Source organism: Musca domestica, unplaced genomic scaffold, assembly GCF_030504385.1.
Source record: "Musca domestica strain aabys unplaced genomic scaffold, Musca_domestica.polishedcontigs.V.1.1 2, whole genome shotgun sequence".
NCBI lineage: Eukaryota > Metazoa > Arthropoda > Insecta > Diptera > Muscidae > Musca > Musca domestica.
The window spans coordinates 16566256-16588306 of record NW_026712249.1 but is presented as its reverse complement, the minus strand read 5'-3'; the positions used below and the strand labels follow the sequence as shown (position 1 = coordinate 16588306).

Below are 22051 nucleotides of genomic sequence, written 5' to 3'. Positions count from 1 at the left end.
ACCGATTTATCCCATCTTCACATCACATCTTGTGTTAGTAGAAATAATACGATGGGTGAAATATGAAAAGAATCGGGTGCTTATTTCCGATTTTATGATCGTTTTGGTTATTCAATTGTGGGGGGGAAGTGTTAGAAGAAATTATCCGATCTCTACCAACTTTATAAAATATTTTGGTTGGCGGGAATATTGAGATGTACCAGTTCTGAATGGAATCGGATGCTAATTTCGCGTTTTATAAGGTTTTTCGATATTCACAATTTTGATCCTTTGTGGGGAAGGTACCTGAAGGAGCGGACCGATGTGTCTCATATTTGCAACAAACATTGGGTTAATCAAAATGTGTACATCACATTTTTGAAAAGTAATACTTATTCAAAATGTTGTCACTTTGTGGGGGAGATACTGGAGGTAATGGACCTATATTGTCCATTTTCGCACTTGACCTACCACTGATTCAAATGTTAGGGTTTGCAAAGTTGGAGCAAAATCGGATTATCCTTTCTCTTTTTGTGCAGTAAAATATTTTTTTTTTTTTGAAAATTTCGATCTTTTGTTGGGAGGTACCAGAAGAAGTGGACAGATGTTACCCATCTCAAATACTGTGATGTGTGTAGTTGGACTCTTACATCACATTTTAGAAGAGTTATACTTATTCAAAATGTCGACACTTTGTGGGGGGAGGTACTGGAGGTAATGGACCGGATTGTCCATTTTCGCACCTGACCTGATGCAAATATTAGGATTTTCAAAGTTGGAGCAAAATTCGATTATCCTTTCTCTTTCTGTGCAGTAAAATATTTTTTTTTTTTTTTTGAAAATTTCGATCTGTTGTGTGGAGTTACCAGAAGAAGTAGACAGATGTTGCCCATCTCCAAACTTGATCTAAGTTTGATAATAATTTTACGATGTATCAAGCTTGGACTAAATCAAATACTCTCTTTGAGAGTTGTCGTGCGCACCCGCCAGCCAGACAAACGGACGACGGACATCGCTAGATCGACTCCAAATGTCCTGAAACGAATTCTTGTCCAAAGAAGCCTAGGGTCTAAAACCGGGAACAACCAATAAATATACTAGAAATAGGTCAATCACCGATCGTGATATAAGCCATAAAGTGTTTACAAATAACCAAGGCAAACAGTAAAAGAGTCGTTGGGCCACTTCACCAGGTTCATAAACAAAACTTTCCTATAACACGAATAATAAAGACTTTTTTTTATTAATTTTTACGAGTATTCGCAAGACAAATAGTAAATATTTACATTCGTTTTCAAATATTTATTTAAAAAAAAAAAAGAAAAACGATAAAAAAAAACTTCCCACTCCCACAAAGACGTGGTTTAAAAGCTTTCAAAGCCATGTCATTGAAAAAAAAATAGTGGAACAAGTATTTCAGATTATATTGGAGCTACCTCAGACTTTCCAACCATTCAAATAATATAGAACATTTGATTGTTCTTTGATTTGATAAAGGGCAAGAAAACAATCCATTAAGTGCGTACACTCTATAATTGATCCCTAAATATACATGATATAAAAAAAAAAAAACTCCCCATTAACTTCATTCATTAAGGGAAAGTGATACAACAAATTGGTCACGGTGATTGATGAGTATCGATGATATATAGGAATTTTCAAATTGGAAACCACTCAGACAGGTGGTTTAGAGAGACTACGTCAACGCGGCGGTCGGCGGTGGCGACAAAGTACTCGAAACACAATTATGTCGTCATGTTGCACTTAATCAGCAAGTTATCGCTTTTGGTGTCACAAACACACGCTCCAACGCCCCAAAGAATTCATGCCTCGCGATTAGCTACTAATTTTATTTGTTAATTTTATTTAATAATTTTATTGATAATACCCGAAAGTGTCATGCTAATGGTTTTGATTTTATTATTTTGATTTCAGATTTAATCCATAACTTGACGCCATGAAGTTCGCCGAACATTTGACGGCCCACATAACGCCGGAATGGCGCAAACAATATATTAACTATGAGGTAGGTTTTGAGAGTAATAACTTCATGAAAAACTCTTCTAATTGTTCGTTTATTATTTTTTTTTTGCAGGAAATGAAGGCCATGTTATACATGGCCGTCGAGGAGGCACCCTCCGTCGATAGCGTCGAGGATGAAGTACTTAAACGCCACTTTGCCAATTTCGATGAGAATTTCTTCCACTATTGTGATAAAGAACTGAAAAAAATCAACACTTTCTATTCGGAAAAATTGGCCGAGGCCACACGTAAATTTGCCACCCTCAAAGCTGAACTTAAAACCTGCATCGAAGAGTCTGAACGTTCGGCCAAAAAGTCGAAATCATTAAAAAAGACTGCCGGTCTACCGCATCGCAAAGCCCAAGAACTGAAATTAGCCTTCAGTGAATATTATTTGAGTTTAATCCTGTTACAGAATTATCAGAATTTAAATCACACCGGTTTCCGTAAAATTCTCAAGAAACATGATAAGCTATTGCGTGTGGACAGCGGTGCCAAATGGCGTCAGGATCACGTGGAGGCATCACATTTTTTCACCAACAAAGATATTGACAATATCATCAATGAAACGGAATCGATGGTCACCAATGAATTGGAGGGTGGTGATCGTCAAAGGGCCATGAAACGTTTGCGAGTGCCACCGCTGGGAGAGCAACAAAGTCCATGGACGACGTTTAAAGTGGGCCTGTTTTCGGGTTCGTTTATTGTGCTGGGCATTGTCGTGGTGTTGTCGGGTAAGTTGAGGATCGAAAACAAAAAGTAAAGAATAAGAAAAATATGGGAAAATTAGGAATTTTAAAATAGGTCCCCAAAGTCGTCTCGGACGTCCATAGAGACTACTTTCAGGTCGTCTATAGAGACCACTTTCAGGTCGTCTATAGAGACGGCTTTTAGGTCGTCCATAGAGACGACTTTCAGGTCGTCCATAGAGACGACTTTCAAGTCTTCCCTGGAGTCGATAGAGACGACTTTAAAGACAAATTTTGGGACGTTTATAGGATACTTTTTAAGTCGTATAGAAGACTGCATTCAGGTCGTCTATAGAGACGACTGTCCGGTCGACTATAAGGACGTCTTTCCGGTCGTCTATAAAAAAGACTTCAAGACGTCTATAGAGACGACTTTCTGGTCGTAAATAGTGAGGTCTACAGAGACAACTTTCAGGCCGTCTATGAGAATGGCTTTTATTACTGAAAGGTCGTCCAAAGAGACGACATTCAAGTGGTCTTTAAGAATGGCTTTCAGTTCACCTGTAAAGTATATAAAGATGACTTTCGGGACGACTATAGAGAGGAATTTCAGGTCGTTGATAGAGACGATTTCCAGGTCATCTAAAGATACGATTTCTATAGAAATTACTTTCAGGTCGTCTATAGAGACGATTTTCATGACGTCTATAGGGACGACTTTCAGGTCGTCAATTGAGGCTACTTTCTGGTCGTCCATTGAGACGACTTTTAGGTCTCTGTAGGACGACTTTCCGTAGATGACTTTCAGATCGTCTATAGAGACGAATTTCAGGTCGTCTATAGAGACGACATTCAGGTCGTATATAGAGACGTCTTTCAGGTCGACTATAGAGGCGACTTTCCGGCCGTCTAAAGGGACGGGTTTCAGGTCATGTAAAGAGACGACTTTCAGGTCGTCTTTAGAGACTACTTTCAGGTCGTCTGTAGAGGCGACTTTCAGGTCGCCTGTAGAGGCGACTTTCAGGTCGTCTTTAGAGGCGACTTTCAGGTCGTCTGTAGAGGCGACTTTCAGGTCGTCTTTAGAGACTACTTTCAGGTCGTCTGTAGAGACGACTTTCAGATTGACTATAAAGAGTACTTTCAGATCGACTATAGGACTACATGTCTCACGAAATTAACGGAATTTAAATGTCTGTTCCATTATATTTAACATCAATACAAAATGAGATATAAAGACCTGCTATTCATTTTCATTTTTAGAAATGACGAGTCGACAAAATTTTTGCAGGAAACATATTTTTAATGCGTTTTTAATATTGCCATAAATCACTTCGAAGCCTTTTCCATAAATAATGAAGAGCGACATTAAAGTACTTATTTCGAGATAAAGGCGTACGTGATTTATCTTCAAGAAGCCATAAGTAGGGGACCATAAATCATTTGTCATTTGCAGTTATTGCGAATTTTAATTTAATTTGTTTTTGTCCATTATTTGTCAGAATTAATAAAACGCAAACCTTATCGCACAGACTGAAACTGACCAAGTCAATACTTTGGAAGTGAGAAGGATTTTCTAAAATTAAAAATATATTTATTTTTTCCCACTAATAAATCAATGTTTTTAAAATTTTAAAATAAAAACATTGGAATAAATTAAACATTCCTAAAAACAATGGGTAATAACTAATAACCGTTATTTTATTTTCCAGCAATTTTCCACGACATCAGTGGTGAAAATCTAAAAGTCACTTTCCGTCTGTATCGTGGCCCGCTACTCATCATCGAATTCATATTTTTGATTGGTGTCAACATTTATGGCTGGCGTTCATCAGGTGTAAATCATGTACTCATCTTCGAATTGGATCCTCGAAATCATTTATCCGAACAACACTTAATGGAATTGGCGGCAATATTCGGTGTGATATGGACCCTCAGTATGTTAAGTTATTTATATTCGGCCAGTTTGAGTATACCGGCCTTTATAAATCCCCTAACGCTGACCATTATAATGGTGGCATTTTTAATAAATCCCTTCCATGTATTTCATCACGATGCGCGATTTTGGCTGCTCAGAATATCGGTAAGAAACTCATTTTATATATTTTATACATTTAATTAAAATTATTTTTTATTTCCAGGGTCGCATGATTGCAGCACCCTTCTTCCATGTGGGCTTTGCCGATTTCTGGCTGGCTGATCAGCTGAATTCATTGGCCACAGCATTATTGGATTTCGAGTATCTAGTGTGTTTCTATTTTACCAATGGCAATTGGTTTGAGGCCAGAGATGCTTCGATTTGCATGGAAAAAGATTTCATTATAAGACCCATATTCAATTGCCTGCCAGCGTGGTTCCGTTTTGCCCAGTGTTTGAGGCGTTATCGTGACACCCGAGAAGCCTTTCCGCATTTAGTCAATGCTGGCAAATATTCCACAACATTTATGGTTGTGATATTTGCTACGCTAAAGAGTTTCAATAGTCGTAAGTATTGGTGCTTCTTATTCGGGTGATTTCTTTAGAAAATTAATATATATTTTCCATTTTGTCTTAGGTTACTATTCCACCACCTTTGAAAATCCCTACACTTGGCTATGGATAGCAGCTTCGGTGATATCAACAATCTATGCCTACACATGGGACATAAAAATGGATTGGGGCTTATTCGATAAAAATGCTGGAGAAAACACATTCCTTCGGGAAGAAGTTGTCTATTCATCGACGGTAAGTTAGGCCTTCTTAATAGAGTTCAAAATATGTTGTCATAGAAAAGAAAAGAATGAGAGAAAAATACAATTTTAGACATTCTCATAGACCTGAAAGTCGTCCCTATAGACGACCTGAAAATCGTCTCTATAGACGACCTAAAAGTCGTCTCTATAAACGACCTGAAATTCATCTCTATAGAAGACTTGAAAGTCGTCTCTATAGACGACCTGAAAATCGTCTCTATAAGCTACCTGAAAGTCGTCTCTATTGACGACCTGCATGTCGTCTCTATCGACGACCTGAAAGTCGTCTATATAGACGACCTGAAAGTCGTCTCCAAGGACGACCTAAAAATCCAAAAAACTCGTCTCTATAGACGACCTGAAACTCGTATCTATAGACGACCTGAAACTTGTCTCTATAGACGACTTGAATGTATTTTCTATCGACGACCTGAAAGTCGTCTCCATAGACGACCTGAAAGTCGTCTTCATAGACGACCTGAAAGTCGTCTTCATAGACGACCTGAAAGTCGTCTTCATAGACGACCTGAAAGTCGTCTTCATAGACGAGCTGAAAGCCGTCTCTATAGACGACCTGAGAGGTATCTCCATAGACGACCTGAAAGTCGTCTCTATAGACGACCTAAAAGTCGTCTCTATAGACGACCTAAAAGACGTCTCTACAGAGAGTCGTCTCTAAAAGATCAGAAGGTCTTCTCACCGGTGTGTATTCTTATAAAAGACCAGAAGTAGGTCTTTTGAAAGAAGACCAGAAGTAGGCATTTTTATAGAAGACCAGAAGGTCTTCTCATAGAAGATCAGAAGAAGGTCTTCTCATAGAACACCAGCAGAACGTCTTCTCATCGAGGACCAGAAGAAGGTTTTCTCATAGAGGACTAGAAGGTATCTCTCTGTCTTCTTATAAAAGACCGGAAGTAGGTCTTTTGAAAGAAGACAGAAGAAGGCATTTTTATAGACGACCAGAAGATCTTCTCATAGAAGACCAAAAGAAGGTCTTCTCATAGAAGACCAAAAGAAGGTCTTCTAATGGAAGACCAAAAGTCTTCTCATAGAAGTCCAAAAGGTCTTCTCATAGAAGTCCAAAAGGTCTTCTCATAGAAGGCAAGAAGGATTTCTCATTGAAAACAAGAGGGTCTTCTCCATAGAAGACCAGAAGGTCTTCTCCATAGAAGACCAGAAGGTCTTTTCCATAGAAGACCAGAAGGTCTTCTCCATAGAAGACCAGAAGGTCTTCTCCATAGAAGACCAGAAGGTCTTCTCATAGAAGACCAGAAGGTCTTCTCATAGAAGACCAGAAGGTCTTCTCATAGAAGAGCAAAGTCTTCCCATAGAAGAGCAAAAGGTCTTCCCATAGAAGGCCAGAATGTTTTCTCATAGAAGACTAAATGGTTATCTCATGGAAGACCAAAAGGTCTTCTCCATAGAAGGCCAGTAGGTTTTGTCTATAGAATACCTGAAAAAGGTCTTTCCATAGAAGACCAGCAAAAAATTTTCTCCGTGGGAGGTCAGAAGAAGATTTTCTCATAGACAACTAGAAGAAGGTCTTCTCATAGAGATCCAGAGAATGTTATTTTCTATTGGAAGAAGGTCTTCCCCTAACTAATTAACTAATTTTAAAAATTAATTAAATTTTAATTTTCTTTTCTTTAAAGGGTTTCTATTACTTTGCCATTATTGAGGATTTGGTGTTGCGTTGCAGTTGGGCCCTATCATTCTATATAACCGAAATGAAATACTTGAGCGGTGATGTTATGACTTCTATCACCGGTATACTGGAAGTATTTAGGTAAGCAATATCACGTACCCTTTACATAACTGGAATATAACAAGATTATAATTTTCTTTCCCCACCCTAGACGTTTCGTTTGGAATTTCTTCCGTTTGGAGAACGAACACTTGAATAACTGCGGTAAATTCCGTGCTGTGCGCGATATTTCCATTGCTCCCATAGATTCGTCAGATCAGACGCTGATACTGCGAATGATGGATGAACCGGATGGTGTTATAAATCGTTATACCAAAACCAATCGTCCCAAACCGAAAAAGACAAAAGATCCTGAAAAGAGAAGTTTATTACCGCCACGTGGCTCTTTGCAGGATCTTACCATAGACATTGATGGTACCAAGAAATTATAGGAGATGTAATCAATTTACAACTATAATGCAAGATTAAGAAAGCCAGCAGGGCTTTCACAAACTACAAAGAAACAAATAAGAAACATATATATTTTTAATTAGTTTAGTTAAGTAAAGAAAAAAGTTTTGTTCTTTTTAAGTTTAATATTCTTAAATATGTTTATATTTTTTAGTACAATTTTGTTTGTGTGTGTGTTAAAAATTATAGCCCACCATTTACTTCTTGTTATATACATTCCCCTTTTTCCTCTTGTTTGCGTGTTTATTCTGAAAAAAAAGAAAAATGTAAAAAAGGTAAATCATTTAAAACACCTGTCCTGGTGCAGAGTATAAATTGTTTATTACTGGCAATTTGTTAGCTTTATTTTCATTATCGTCCTGTAATTTTTAAGTACTTAAAAGTAATTCTTCCTCGCAAAAGACTTTTTAAAAAAACATATTTGTTCCCCCTCTTCTTTCTCCTCCTCATTACCACCTCTCTTATTGAAGCGGCAGTATTACTTATAGTTTACTCTTGACTATTTTTCTTGATCCCCACGCCCCGCTTAATTGTTTCCAAAACCAAAACTTATGCTAGCACATAAAACGAAATAACATTCCCATTGGATTATAAGTCAATTAAACATATCTTTATAAATATAATTTTGTTTCTTTCTTTTGTTAATCCTAATATATTTTGTATAAAAAAGAAATTAGGTTGTCCAAATTCCTTCATAAATTATTACTAAAATTAAAACTATTTTTTTTGTTTGTTTTTCTTATGTTCACAACTTCAACGTAGAGTGCTACACGAAACGAATTCAAAATTATAACAATAATACCATACTACTATAGAGATATGAATACAAAAAGTTTTGCTACAAAACTTGGCTCACTTTATTGGTGAGCCTTAAACCACTCTTTTTTTTTTACAAATGTAATTCAAATTGTAGGCCTCACAATTTATAAGAAAAATGAAATACAAAAAAAAAATCGAAAAAAAAATTATACAAAAATTTAAAAAACGAAATTACATTTTAAGATTATTCATACACATACATGCATATTTTTCTAATACAATACTAATACATGTGTAGTAGTAATATGATAATAAAACCATACGATACTTAAACGATAAAATGTTTTGAAAGCAAAAAAAGTTGTTGTTTTATTTCAGAATGGCCAATAGTTCAATGAGAAAATATGTTTCCAACTCGTTTCTATGAAGGAAAAACACATGTTATATATGAAACAAGTAAAAAAGTTGTAAGTTCGAGCTGGCCGAACTTTGAATACCCTCCATCATTTGGTACAAATTTGGCAATTTTCTAAAAAATAAAATCCGTTAAAAAATTTTGTTAAAATCTTAAAGATACCGAATGTAGTCGTATATTAGGGTCTATACGACGACGTGGACCTGCATAGGCAACCTTTGTCATAAGCTATTATAATATTCAAATGCGAAACTTGAAAAAAAAATCTGTTTATAATGTACCTAAAATAAATGAAATACCGAATATAGGAAGATACCATTGTGGTTATAAAACGAGTACTTGTACAGACAATTTTCTGGCATAGGCTGTAGTATCCATTACGAAGTTCAAATACCAAATTTGAAACAATTCCGGTGAATAATGTCGCTAAAATCATCAAAATACCGAATATCGTGAGGTAACGCAATATGGGGGGCTATACGAAGACGTGGATTTGCATGGCCCATTTTCTGTCAGAGGCTGTAGTATCCGTTACGAACTTTAAATACAAAATTTGAAATAATTCCAGTAAATAATGTCGCTAAAATCATCAAAATACCGATTATCGGGATGTACCGCTATATGGGGGCTATACGAAAACGTAGACCCACATGGCTCATTTTCTGTCTTAAGCTGTAGTATCCATTGCGAACTTCAAATGCGGAATTTGAAACAATTCCGGTAAATAATGTCGCTTAAATTATCCAAATACCGAGTATCGGGAGGTACCGTTATTTGGGGGCTATACGAAGACGTGAACCCACATGGCTCATTTTCTGTCTTAAGATTTAGTATCCATTGCGAACTTCAAATACAAAATTTGAAATAATTCCGGTAAATAATGTCGCTAAAATCATCCAAATACCGAATATCGGGAGGTATCGTTATATCACGAAGACGTGAACCTGCACAGACAATCTCCTGTCATTGCTGTAGTATCTATAGCGAACTTCAAATACCAAATTTTAAACAATTCCGGTAAATAATGTCGCTAAAATCGTCCAAATACCGAATATCGGGGAGTACAGTTATATGGGGGCTATACGAAGACGTGAACCTGTACAGACAATCTCCTGTCATATGCTGTATTATCCATTTCGACCTTCAAATACTAAATTTGAAAAAAAATCCGGTAATTAATGTCGCTAAAATCATCAAAATACCGAATATCGGGAGGTACCGTTATATGGGGGCTATACGAAGACCTGGACCTGCATAGCCCATTTTCAATACCAAAAGTCCTGTAGACATAATACACATTTGAGTAAATTTTTATCAACTTATTTCATTTCGTTCGGAAGCTGGAGTGATTTCCACAGACGGACGTACATTGCCAAAATCGACATAGAATTTTATGCTGTTGGGGGGAGGTTCCGAAGCAGTTGGACAATATTGACCAATTGGTATCTGACCTAAGACTAATAAAAATATTACAATGTGCCAGATGTGGACTACAACGACTACTTTCTATACTTTAAAGAAAATATGTGCAAATTTTTGGAAAATGTGAAAATATGCGTGAGGTAACAGATACGGCGGACCGAAAAATCTCATTTTCATATTTCATCTAATACAGTAATAAAAGTAAAAAGTCGGGCGGAGCCGACTATATGATACCCCATACCACTATGCGTATTTTGTAGAGCACCCGTAACAAAAGAATTTATTTCAAGTAGATCATATCACCTATCAACCTTTTTCTTTAGAGAAGTTGTAGGTTGGTTTCAGAGGGTGCTGATATATTGGAGGCATATCCAATTCTGAATCGATTTTAACTAAATTTGACGGAGACATTTCAATATTTTATGCCAAATAACATTGCTATAGAATGCATGATATCACCCGAGTTCTACAAAATGGAAGGGTATATTAACTTGGTCATTCCGTTTGTAACATCCCTAAATATTCGTCGTAGACCCTATAAAGTATATATATTCATAACCAGCATAACGATGTCCGTCTGTCTGTCCATCCGTCTGTCTGTCTGTTGAAATCACGATACAGCTCACATTATTTGACGTAGAGCGTCAAAACTTAGCAGAACAAATTGTATTGTGTCTAGGATGGTTGGTATTGAAATGAGGTATATCGGTCGACATTTTGGTATTGTCCCCATATGACGGTACCTCCCGATTTTTTGGTATTTTGATGATTTTTGCCAATTTTTTTTTACGAATTTATCTAAAAATTGGTATTGTTGTGGGTCATAATGGGTTCTAATGTTTCCTTTACCCTAAAAAGGAGGGTATTAAAAGTTCGGCCCGGCGAACTTTATGTTTTTTACTTGTTATAACAGATCTTGTGTTTATGGAAATATTGAGATGTGCCAAAAGTCTGAATTAAATCGGATGTTAATTTCGCGTTCTAAGAGCTTCGTGGATATTTAAAATTGTGACTTCTTGTGGGGAGGGGTATATGGGGGATATGCTCCACCTTCACCCCAGACCTGGAGTTAATTAAAATATTGTGATGTGTGTAATTTGTAGTGAACCGGATGCTTATTTCGGATTTAATGAACATTTTTGTTATTCGAAATTTTGACCCTTTGTGGGGGAGGTACCGGAAGGAATGGTCCGATCTCTACCATCTTTATAACAGATTATATGTTAATGGAAATATTGATATGTGCCAAGTCTAAATGGAATCGGATGTTAATTTCGTGTTCTATGAGCTTCATGGCTATTCCAAATTCTGACCCCTTGTGGGGGAGGTACCAGAAGAAATGGTCCGATCTGTACCATCTTTATAACAGATTATGTGTTGATGGAAATATTGAGATGTGCCAAGTCTAAATGGAATCGGATGTTAATTTCGTGTTCTATGAGCTTCATGGCTATTCCAAATTCTGACCCCTTGTGGGGGAGGTACCAGAAGGAGTGTACAGACATATCCCATCTTCACAGCAGATCTTGTCTTAGTAGAAATAATGGGATGTGTGAAATATGAAGAGAATCGGATGCTTATTTCGGATTTAATGATCGTTTTTGTTATTTAAAATTTCGACTCTCTGTGAGGGAGATACCAGAAGGATTCGACCGATATATTCCATCTTTACACCAGACCTTGAATTAATAAAAACATTGTTTTGTGTGTAATTTTAAGACAATCGGACACTTACATCACATTTTGTACGAGTTATAATTTTTCAAAATTTTGACCCTTTGTGGGGGAGGTACTTGATGGAGTGGATCGATATTGTCCATTTTCGCATCTGACCTAGTACTGATGCAAATATAAGGTTTCGCAAAGTTGGAGCAAAATCGGATTATCGTTTCTCTTTTTGTGCAACAAACTATTTTCTTTGAAAATATTGAACTTTTATGGGGGAGGTACCAGATGGAGTGGACCGATATATCTTCATCTTCACACCAGACCTTGGTTTAATAAAAATATTAGGATATGTGAAATTTGAAGACAATCGGACACTTACATCACATTTTGTAAGATTTATAATTATTCAAAATTTTGACCCTTTGTGGGGGAGGTACCTGATGGAGTGGATCGATATTGTCCATTTTCGCATCTGACATAGTACTGATGCAAATATAAGGATTTGGAAAGTTGGAGCAAAATCTGATTATCCTTTGTTTCTCTGTGCAGTAAAATATTTTCTTTGAAAATATTGACATTCTGTGTGGGTGGTACCTAAAGGTGCGGACCGATATTGCCCATCTCCGAACTCGATCTAAGTTTGACAATAATATTACGATGTACCAAGTTTGGACCAAAGCGAATACTCCCTTCTAGAGTTTTCGTGCGCAACAGCCAGACTGACGGACGGACATCGCTAGATCGACTCCAAATGTCCTGAAACGGATTTGGTCCAAAGAGACCTAGGGACTAAGACCGTTATTTCGTTGAGGCACGTTTTGCCCGTATCAAATGATTTATTCCCTCTCTAGCCATATGGCTGAGGTTATAAAAAAGTAAAGGATAGAATACTGGATGTAAATATTGACATCGAAAAAAATATTTTGGGTCGAAAAAAATAATTTTCAATCCAAAAAAATAAGTAAAAAAATAAAAATACCTCCTGAATTTATACAGAACCCGTTATGAAGTTCTCCGAGAAATTGGGAGCCCACTTAACACCGGAATGGCGCCAGCAATATATATCTTATGTGGTAAGTTACCAATCAAATATCAATGATATTCAAAAATTTTCAAAATTCTTCTCGTGTTTCAGGATCTGAAAAACATGATTTTGAATGTCATTGAAAATGCCCCAATTCCACAGATGGTCTCGGGCCGGATGATTGAAGTCTATTTCCGAAATTTCGAAGATGAATTCTTTTTTGAATGTGAAAAGGAGCTGCGCAAGATCAATACATTTTATGCGGAGAAATTGGCAGAAGCCACCAGGCGCAGTGAGGCCTTGGCCACATCTTTAGATGTCATTGGAGCTGAATTTCGTTTGAAGAAACGTACCCAGTCTCGTTACAGTCTACATGCCAATGCACTGAGTAAGACATCCAAGAAATGGAAGAAAACAAAAATGGAGGAACTACGTAATGCCTATAGTGAGCTGTATTTGAGTTTGGTGCTGTTGCAGAACTATAAGGTTTTGAATCATACCGGATTTCGTAAGATATTGAAGAAACATGATAAGGTTGGGGGAGGGAATTGGTGATGGAATTCAATTGCTAATGCGTTAGGGGTTTTCCAGCTTTTGAACAATGACCAGGGGGCTAAATGGTTTGCCAAGAATGTCGATACGGCCTATTTTTATAAGAACAATGACTTGGATCGTCTAATTGAGGAGGCGGAATATAATGTCACCGAATATTTGGAAAATGGCGATAGGGCCCAGGCCATGAAACGTTTGCGGGTACCACCCTTGGAGGAGACACAAGATATTGGCACAGTGTTTCGGGTGGGATTTTTCATTGGAGTCTTTACGGTGCTGTTGGCCGCCGTGTTTTTGACAGGTTTGGAAATACAACACTAGGCAACATAAAAAATGAGAATAACACAGAAGATTACACAATGCGACAGAACTAAATTTTCCAATAATTATGGGAAAACTCCAGTAGAAGTAGAGTCGAAAAAAGAAGACTGGTGTAACGGCGTTTTGAAAGTTTTCATCGCAAAGTAACCTAAATAGAGTAGGTAAGGTCCCCCCTCTTCCACACTTTTGGAGATTTTCGAATTAAGATTCCTTGGAATCAGGGCATTTTAGGTATACATTATATATGGGTGCTATACTAAAACGTAGACCTATATAGACAATTATCTTCGCGGGGGTAAAGTACTCAGAGAGAACGCCTTGTGTGGATTTTCAGACTATTCCATTGAAAAATATGGCTAAAATCATCAAAATACCGAATATCGAGGGTACCACTATATGGGGGCTATACAATATCGTGGGTCTATATAGAAAATTCCACTTCAGGGGGTAAAGTACTCACAGAGAACTTCTTGTGTAGAATTGCAGACAATGCCATTGAAAAATATGGCTAAAATCATCAAAATACCGAAAATCGGGGGGTACCGTTATATGGGGCTATAAACGTGGACCTATGTGGAAAATTCCCCTTCAGGGGGTAAAGTACCCACAAATAGCTCCTTGTGTAGAATTTCAGACAATTCCATGGAAAAATATGCCTAAAATCGTCGGAGGGTACCGTTATATGGGGGCCATTCGATATCGAGGACCGATATAGCCCATCTTCGAACTTGACCTGCCTGCACACAGAAAAATGATCTGTGCAAAATTTTAGCTTCCACAGACGGACGGACGGACAGAGCTAAATCGTCTTAGAATTTTACGCTGATCAGGAATATACAGGGTGAGACAAAAAAACTGCAACAAAGTCAAACGCCATAATTTTTACATTTTTTTTTTTAAATTTTTCTGAATGAAAGCAAAAAATGTCGGAAATAGCATCAAATTTTAGAATAAGTTTCGATTTGTTCGAGTTGGTCACCTTTGGTACGAATTATGGCCTTCAAACGGCCAATGAAACCGTCACACGCTGCCCGTATGTTGCTCTGTGGTATTTTGGCTCATTCTCGGCGAAGCGCTTGCTTGAGGTGATCGACACTTTGGTATTTTTTAGTGCCAACCTTGCTTTCCAAAATACTCCAGACACAATAGTCCAATGGATTGGTATCCGGAGATTTTGGCGGCCATTGTGCGCTGTAAATGAAGCGAGGAACCTCATTTTGTAACCTTCCATGGGTGGCGCGTGCTGAGTCCTGTTGGAATATCCAAGGTCTGCGGCCAAAATCTTTTGCGTGCCCAATATTTTCGCGATAATATTCGGCATTTATTTTGATGCCAAGGTCGATTAATACGAGCGGAGAGCGAAGATCGGCTGTTATGGTGGCCCACATCATCACTATGGCCGGGGCTTGAGTTCTGGTGGCCAAGGGAAGGTGCACATTTTCAGCTGACCTCTTTGGCAAGTAATCCCGATCATTTTGTTTGTTTACAAACTGCTGGACAACGAATGTTTTCTCATCGGAATCGGAGAAATCCAAATTCGGCAGTTCACCACTTTCGGCCAAGCAACTCGAAGCAACTCTTTAGCTCTTTTGAGTGTATTTTCTTTCTGTTGCGGTGTAAGTTCTTGCACATTTTGGAATTTCAATGGCTTTACCCCGAGCTCATTTTTCAATATTTGCCGAATGGAATATTGCAATATGTTCAGCCCACGAGCCATATTTCCGACACAGCGACGAGGGTTTCGATCAAGTCGCTTCTTTACTTTTCGAACCATTTCTGCGGAGGTTGCTGTTTTCTTCCATCCACTTCCTTGACGTCAGGCTACGCTACTAGTAACGCTCACGATAACGAACGATGCTACGAGACACAAAAGATTTATTCACATTTAAATGCTGGAGGGCTCTAATGATAGCCCCTTGTGGTTTTACAGTTAAATATAAAGAAATCACACTATTCCGCTTGAATCCCATCACGAATAACTTTTTTTCTAGAAAATTCTCACCAAAATGCTTTTGTACGCTTGTATACAATATAATGAGCTGTCACTGGAATAATTCTAACAGCTGTCGGACGAGTGGCTTAGAAATGGCAGCAGTCGGAAGTTGGTTGCAGGTTTTTCATCTCACCCTGTATATATACTTTTTTTGGGTCTAAAATTATTATTTCGATGAGTTCCAAACGGAATGACGAACTAAATATACCCTCCATACTATGTATGGTGGAGGGTATAAAACGCTGCTACATGTGCCTCCTTTTTATAGCCTCCACCATATTATGGAGGGTATATTAAGTTTGTCATTCCGATTGTAACACCTAGAAACAAATATTTTAGAACCAGTAAAGTACATATATTCTTGATCAGCATAAAATTCTATGTCGATTTAGCAATGACCGTCCGTCTATCCGTCCGTGAAAATCACTCTAGCTTCCGAACGAAATGAAGTAAGTTGATAACAATTTACTCAAATGTCTGTCTTTATGTCTTCAGAACTTTTGGTATTGAAAATGGCCCATGTAGGTCAACGTCTTCCTATAGCCCCCATATAACGGTACCTCCCGATATGCGGTATTTTGTTGATTTTAGGGACATTATTTACCGGAATTGTTTCAAATTTTGTATTTGAATTTCGTAATGGATACTACAGCCTAAGACCGAAAACGTGCCATGTAGGTCCACGTCCTTATATATCCTCCATATAACGGCACCTCCCGATATTCGGTATTTTGACGATTTTGGCAACATTATTCACCGGAATTGTTTCAAATTAGGTATTTGAAATTCGTCATGGATACTACAGCCTTTGACAGAAAATTTTCTGAGCAGGTCCACGTTTTAATATAGCCCTCATATAACGGCACCTCCAGATATTCGGTATTTTGATGATTTTGGCGACATTATACATCGGAATTGTTTCAAATTCCGAATTTGAAGTTCGTAATGGATACTACAGCCTATGCCAGAAAATTGTCTGTGCAGGTCCACGTTTTATAACCCCCATGGTACCTCCCTATATTCGGTATTTTGATGATTTTAGCTACATTATAAACACATTTTTTTCCTCAATTTCGCATTTGAATATTATATTAGCTTATGACAAAAGTTGCCTATGCAGGTCCACGTCGTCGTATAGACCCTAATATACGGCTACATTCGGTATTTTTAAGATTTTAACAGGATTTTTTAATTGATTTTATTTTTTTGAAAATTACCAAATTTGTAGCAAATGGTGGAGGGTATACAAAGTTCAGCCCGGCCGAACTTATAGCTTTTTTACTTGTTTAGCTCTACTTTCATTATCTGTTGAAATTTCCCCGCATCCATGTGGCCCAGTGTAATCTAATGGGGGTTTTCTTGTAATTTAGGAAAATTTTTAATTTTTTTTTTGAATTTCTTTTGTTGCAGATTCTGTGCAGTCTCTAAGTTCCCTGGACAAACAATATGGCTTGATATTATTTCGTGGACCCTTCTATGTGATCATGTATCTGTTCCTCTTGGGTGTCAATGTTTTGGCCTGGCGTCAATATGGAGTCAATCATATTTTAATTTTTGAAATCAATCCTCGCAAACGCCTGACCTCATCTCATCTATTGGAACTGCATGGCATATTTGGGGTACTGTGGTGCCTTTGTGTGTTGGGTTTTATTTATGGCCCAGTATTGTATCTACCGCGTTATTGGTTTCCTTTGCTGTTCCTTGTTATGATGTTGGGATTTTTACTCGTACCTTTGCCAATTTTTCATTTGAGTGGCCGCCTGTGGTTAATGAGGTTGATGGTAAGTGGGGAAGGAATATTTGTTCTAAGAAAGACGTTTTCGGGCCGAACTTTGAATACCCTCCACCATTTGGTACAAATCCATTAAAAATTCTGTTAAAATCTTAAAAATACCGAATGTAGCCGTATATTAGAGTTTATACGCCGACGTGGACCTTCATAAGCAACTTTTGTCATAAGTCTGCACAGACAATTTTCTGGCATAGGCTGTAGTATCCATTACGAACTTCAAATACAAAATTTGAAATAATTCCGGCAAATAATGTCGCTGAAATCATCAGAATACCGATTATCAGGGAGTACCGTTACATGGGGGCTATACGAAGACGTGGACCTGCACAGACAATTTTCGGTCATAGGTTGTAGTATCTATTACGAACATCAAATACCAAATTTGAAACAATTCCGGAAAATAATGTCGCTAAAATCATCAAAATACCGCATATCGGCAGGTACCGTTATATGGGGACTATACGAAGACGAGAACCTCCCGAGACAATTTTCTGTCACAGGATATCGGAAATATCGAATATCGGGAGGTACCGTTATATGGGGGCTATACGAAGACGTGGATCTGCATGGCACATTTTCTGTGTCAGGATGTAGTATCCATAGCGAACTTCATATACCAAATTTGAAACAATTCCGGTAAATAATGTCGCTAAAATCATCAAAATACCGAATATAAGGAGGTACCACGGGGGTTATAAAACGTGGACCTGCACAGATAATTTTCTGCCATAAGCTGTAGTGTCCCTTAAGAACTTCAAATGCGAAATTTGAAACAATTGCTGTAAAAAATGTCGCCAACATAATCAAAATACCGAATATCAGGTGCTACCGTTATATGGGGGCTACACGAATACGTGGACCTGCACAGACAATTTTCTGTCACGGCTGTAGTATTCATTACGAAGTTTAAATACTAAATTTTAAATAGTTCCGGTAAATAATGTCGCTAAAATCATCAAAATACCGAATATCGGGAGGTACGGTTATATGGGGGCTATACGAAGATGTGGGCCTACATGGTCCATTTTCTGCCATTACTAATTCGAATACCAAATTTGAAACAATTCCGGTGAATAATGTCGCTAAAATCATCAACATACCGACTATCGGGGGGTACCGTTATATGGGGGCTATACGAAGATGTGAGCCTACATGACCATTTTCAATACCAAAATTCCTGCAGACATAATACACATTTGGGTACATTTTTATCAACTTACTTCATTTGGTTCGGAAGCTAGAGTGATTTCCACAGACGGACAGACGGATAGACGGACGGACATTATTAAATCGACATAGAATTTTATGCCGATCAAGTGGGGTCTTAAATGTATATTTCGAGGTGTTACAAACGGAATGACAAACTTAATATACCCTCCATACTATGGTAAGGGGTATAAAAATAATTTCGTATAATTTCCTCTTCTAGGGTCGCGTCTGTGCTGCGCCATTCTATGCCGTTGGTTTTGCTGATTTTTGGTTTGGTGATCAATTGAATTCTTTGGTTTCCTGCCTCTTGGATCTGAAATACATGGTCTGTTTCTATTCCCTGCACTCACAGTGGGGTGAAAATTTCGAACCGGGTAAATGTCTGGATCAGGACTATATCGGAAATGCCATAATACGCTGCCTCCCGGCCTGGTTTCGTTTTGCCCAATCCGTGCGACGATATCGTGATACCGGCCTGGTACATCCCTTCCTTGTGAATGCTGGGAAATATTTCACCACATTTCCCATGGTCTTGTTTGCAACGCTAATGGCAGTATATAAAGGTATTTGGAGGTATTGGAGATACTGCAATTTATATTTCTAATTTTTTGTCTTATCCTTTTTCAGCCGATTATCCCCATTTCTTTGCCAATCCCTTCGTGTGGTGTTACATCATTGCGGCCACAGTCCAAACGTTGTATTGTTACAGCTGGGATATTTTACGCGATTTTAGTTTATTTGAAAACTTCTCAGGCAAAAATATATTCCTACGCGATCAAATAATATATCCTGCGAAATTCTATTATTTTGTGATAGTGGAGAATTTGTTTTTACGTTTCTTTTGGGTCATCTCGATGTTTATGACCGTGAATCGTGGCATTGAGGCTTATCTAATGGACACCATTGCTGGTTGCTTGGAAATTTTCAGGTTAGTGGGAACAATTTTTTTTATGCGCTCCACCATAGTATGGTTTGTCATTCCATTTGTAACACCTCGAAATATACACTTCGGACCCCACAAAGTCTATATATTCTTGATCAGCATAAAATTCTATGTCGATTTAGCGATGTCCGTCCGTCTGTCCCCCTGTGGAAATCACTCTAGCTTCCGAACGAAATGAAGTAGGTTGATAAAATTTTACTCAAATGTATATTATGTCTGCAGGACTTTTGATATTAAAAATTGGCCATGTAGGTCCACGTTTTTGGTATAGCCCCCATATAACGGTACCTCCCGATATTCGGTATTTTGATAATTTTAGCCACATTATTCACCGGAATTGTTTCAAATTTAGTATTTGAAGTTCGTAAGGGATACTATAGCCTATAACAGAAAATTATCTGTGCAGGTCTATGTCTTCTTATAGCCCTCATATAACGGTACCTCCCTATTTTCGGTATTTTGATAATTTAAGCGACATTATTCACCGGAATTAGTTCAAATGTGGTATTTGAGATTCGTAATGGATACTACAGCCTATGACAGAAAATTATCTGTGCAGATCCCCGTTTTGGTATAGCACCCATATAACGCTACCTCCCGATATTCGGTATTTCGATGATTTTAGCGACATTATTCACCGCAATTGGTTGAAATGTGGTATTTGAGATTCGTAATGGATACTACAGCCTACGACAGAAAATTGTCTGTGCAGGTCCACGTCTTCGTATAGCCCTCATATAACGGCACCTCCCTATTCTCGGTATTTTGATCATTTAAGCGACATTATTCACCGGAATTGTTTCAAATTTGGTATTTCAAGTTCGTAATGGTTGCTACAGCCTGTGACAGAAAATTATCTCTTCAGGTCCACGCCTTCGTATAGCTCCCATATAACGGCACCTCCCGATATTCGGTATTTTGATGATTTTAGCTACATTATTAACCGATTTTTCGCATTTGAATACTGTAATGGCTTATCACGAAGCTGTCTATGCAGATCCACGTCGTCGTATAGACCCTCATATGACTTCTATATTCGGTATTTTTAATATTTAAACAGAATTTTTAACTTTTTTTTTATTTTTTTTTTGCAAAAATTGCCAAATTTGTTTGGAGGGTACTCAAAGTTCGGCCCGGCCGACACACACCAGTGGCTATCGTTAGAGCGAGTAAATCTTTTTGTGTCTCGTACTATCGCTCGTTACCGTGATACTGCTGGCGTAGCCCGACGTCAAGGAAGTGGACGGGAGAAAACAGCAGCATCGGCAGAAATGGTTCAAAAAGTAAAGAGGAGACTTGATCGAAACCCGCTTCACAGTTGCCGACAAATAGCTCGTGAGCTGATTATATCGGAATATTCCATTCGCCAAATATTGAAAAATGAGCTCGGGGTAAAGCCATTGTAATTCCAAAAAGTGCAAGAACTCACACCACAACATAAAGAAAATAGACTCAAACGGGCTAAAGAGTTGCTTCGCTTGGCCGAAAGTGGTGAACTGCCGAATTTGGTTTTCTCCGTCTCCGATGAGAAAAGTTGAGTTGTCCAGCAGTTTGTAAAAAAAAATGGTCGCCACAGAGGTCAGCTGAAAATGTGCACCTTCGGTTGGCCACCAGAACTCAAGCGCCAGCCATAGTGATGGTGTGGGCCGCCATAACAGCCGATGGTCACTCTCCGCTCGTATTAATCGACCGTGGCATCAGAATAAATGCCAAATATTATTGCGAAAATATTCTACAAAATGAGGTTCCTCGCTTCATTTCTAGCTCACAATGGCCACCAAAATCTCCGGATACCAATCCCTTGGACTGTTGTGTCTGGAGTATTTTGGAAAGCAAGGTTGGCACTAAAAAATACCAAAGTGTCGATCACCTCAAGCCAGCACTACGCCGGGAATGGGCCAAAATACCGTAGAGCAACATTCGGGCAGGGTATGACGGTTTCATTGCCGTTGAAGGTCATAATTCCTGCCAAAGGTGATCAATTCGAACAAATCTAAACTTATTCTAAAATTTGATGCTATTTCCAAAATTGTAAAATTTAAAAAAAAAAACCTGAAATAATTATGGCGTTTGACTTTGTTGCAGTTTTTTTTATCTCACCCTGTATGTATATTTTCAGACGCTACCTCTGGAACTACATACGGCTGGAGAACGAACACCTCTTTAATGTGGGTCAGTTTCGAGCGGTACGCGACATATTCATTGCACCCATTGAAGATGACAAAAGTTCCATTAATCTTGAACGGATGATGGACGAAGAGGATGGTGTGCAGAATCGCAAAAGGAAAATTCAATTTCAGGATGATGACAAGGAGGATTAAACAATTCGATTTTATCTATATTTATTTATTAGAAAAAAAACAACATTAAAAATAATAT

General features: G+C 38.0%; 2 protein-coding genes across 7 annotated transcripts in view; both read left to right on the top strand.

Annotated features, from left to right (window-relative positions):
* LOC101900700 (solute carrier family 53 member 1) overlaps positions 1–8219 on the top strand; it is a 30043-nt gene extending 21824 nt beyond the window's left edge. For all 6 annotated transcript variants that reach the window (XM_059121888.1, XM_059121887.1, XM_059121886.1 and 3 more), the window contains exons 2-8: positions 1915–2005; positions 2075–2735; positions 4400–4770; positions 4829–5171; positions 5242–5411; positions 7072–7205; positions 7276–8219. In XM_059121888.1, the coding sequence (XP_058977871.1) occupies positions 1937–2005; positions 2075–2735; positions 4400–4770; positions 4829–5171; positions 5242–5411; positions 7072–7205; positions 7276–7555 (2028 nt within the window). In that variant the 5' untranslated portion in view covers positions 1915–1936 and the 3' untranslated portion in view covers positions 7556–8219. The remainder of the gene's footprint in view (positions 1–1914; positions 2006–2074; positions 2736–4399; positions 4771–4828; positions 5172–5241; positions 5412–7071; positions 7206–7275) is intronic.
* A 4568-nt stretch (positions 8220–12787) lies between these two features.
* On the top strand, positions 12788–22026 carry LOC101894216 (solute carrier family 53 member 1). Its single transcript, XM_005184772.3, has 7 exons — positions 12788–12911; positions 12974–13396; positions 13454–13715; positions 17139–17509; positions 18950–19292; positions 19357–19657; positions 21792–22026. The coding sequence occupies exons 1-7, from the start codon at positions 12843–12845 to the stop codon at positions 21991–21993; spliced, it is 1971 nt and encodes a 656-aa protein (XP_005184829.1). The 5' UTR covers positions 12788–12842; the 3' UTR covers positions 21994–22026.
* The last annotated feature ends 25 nt before the right edge of the window (positions 22027–22051 follow it).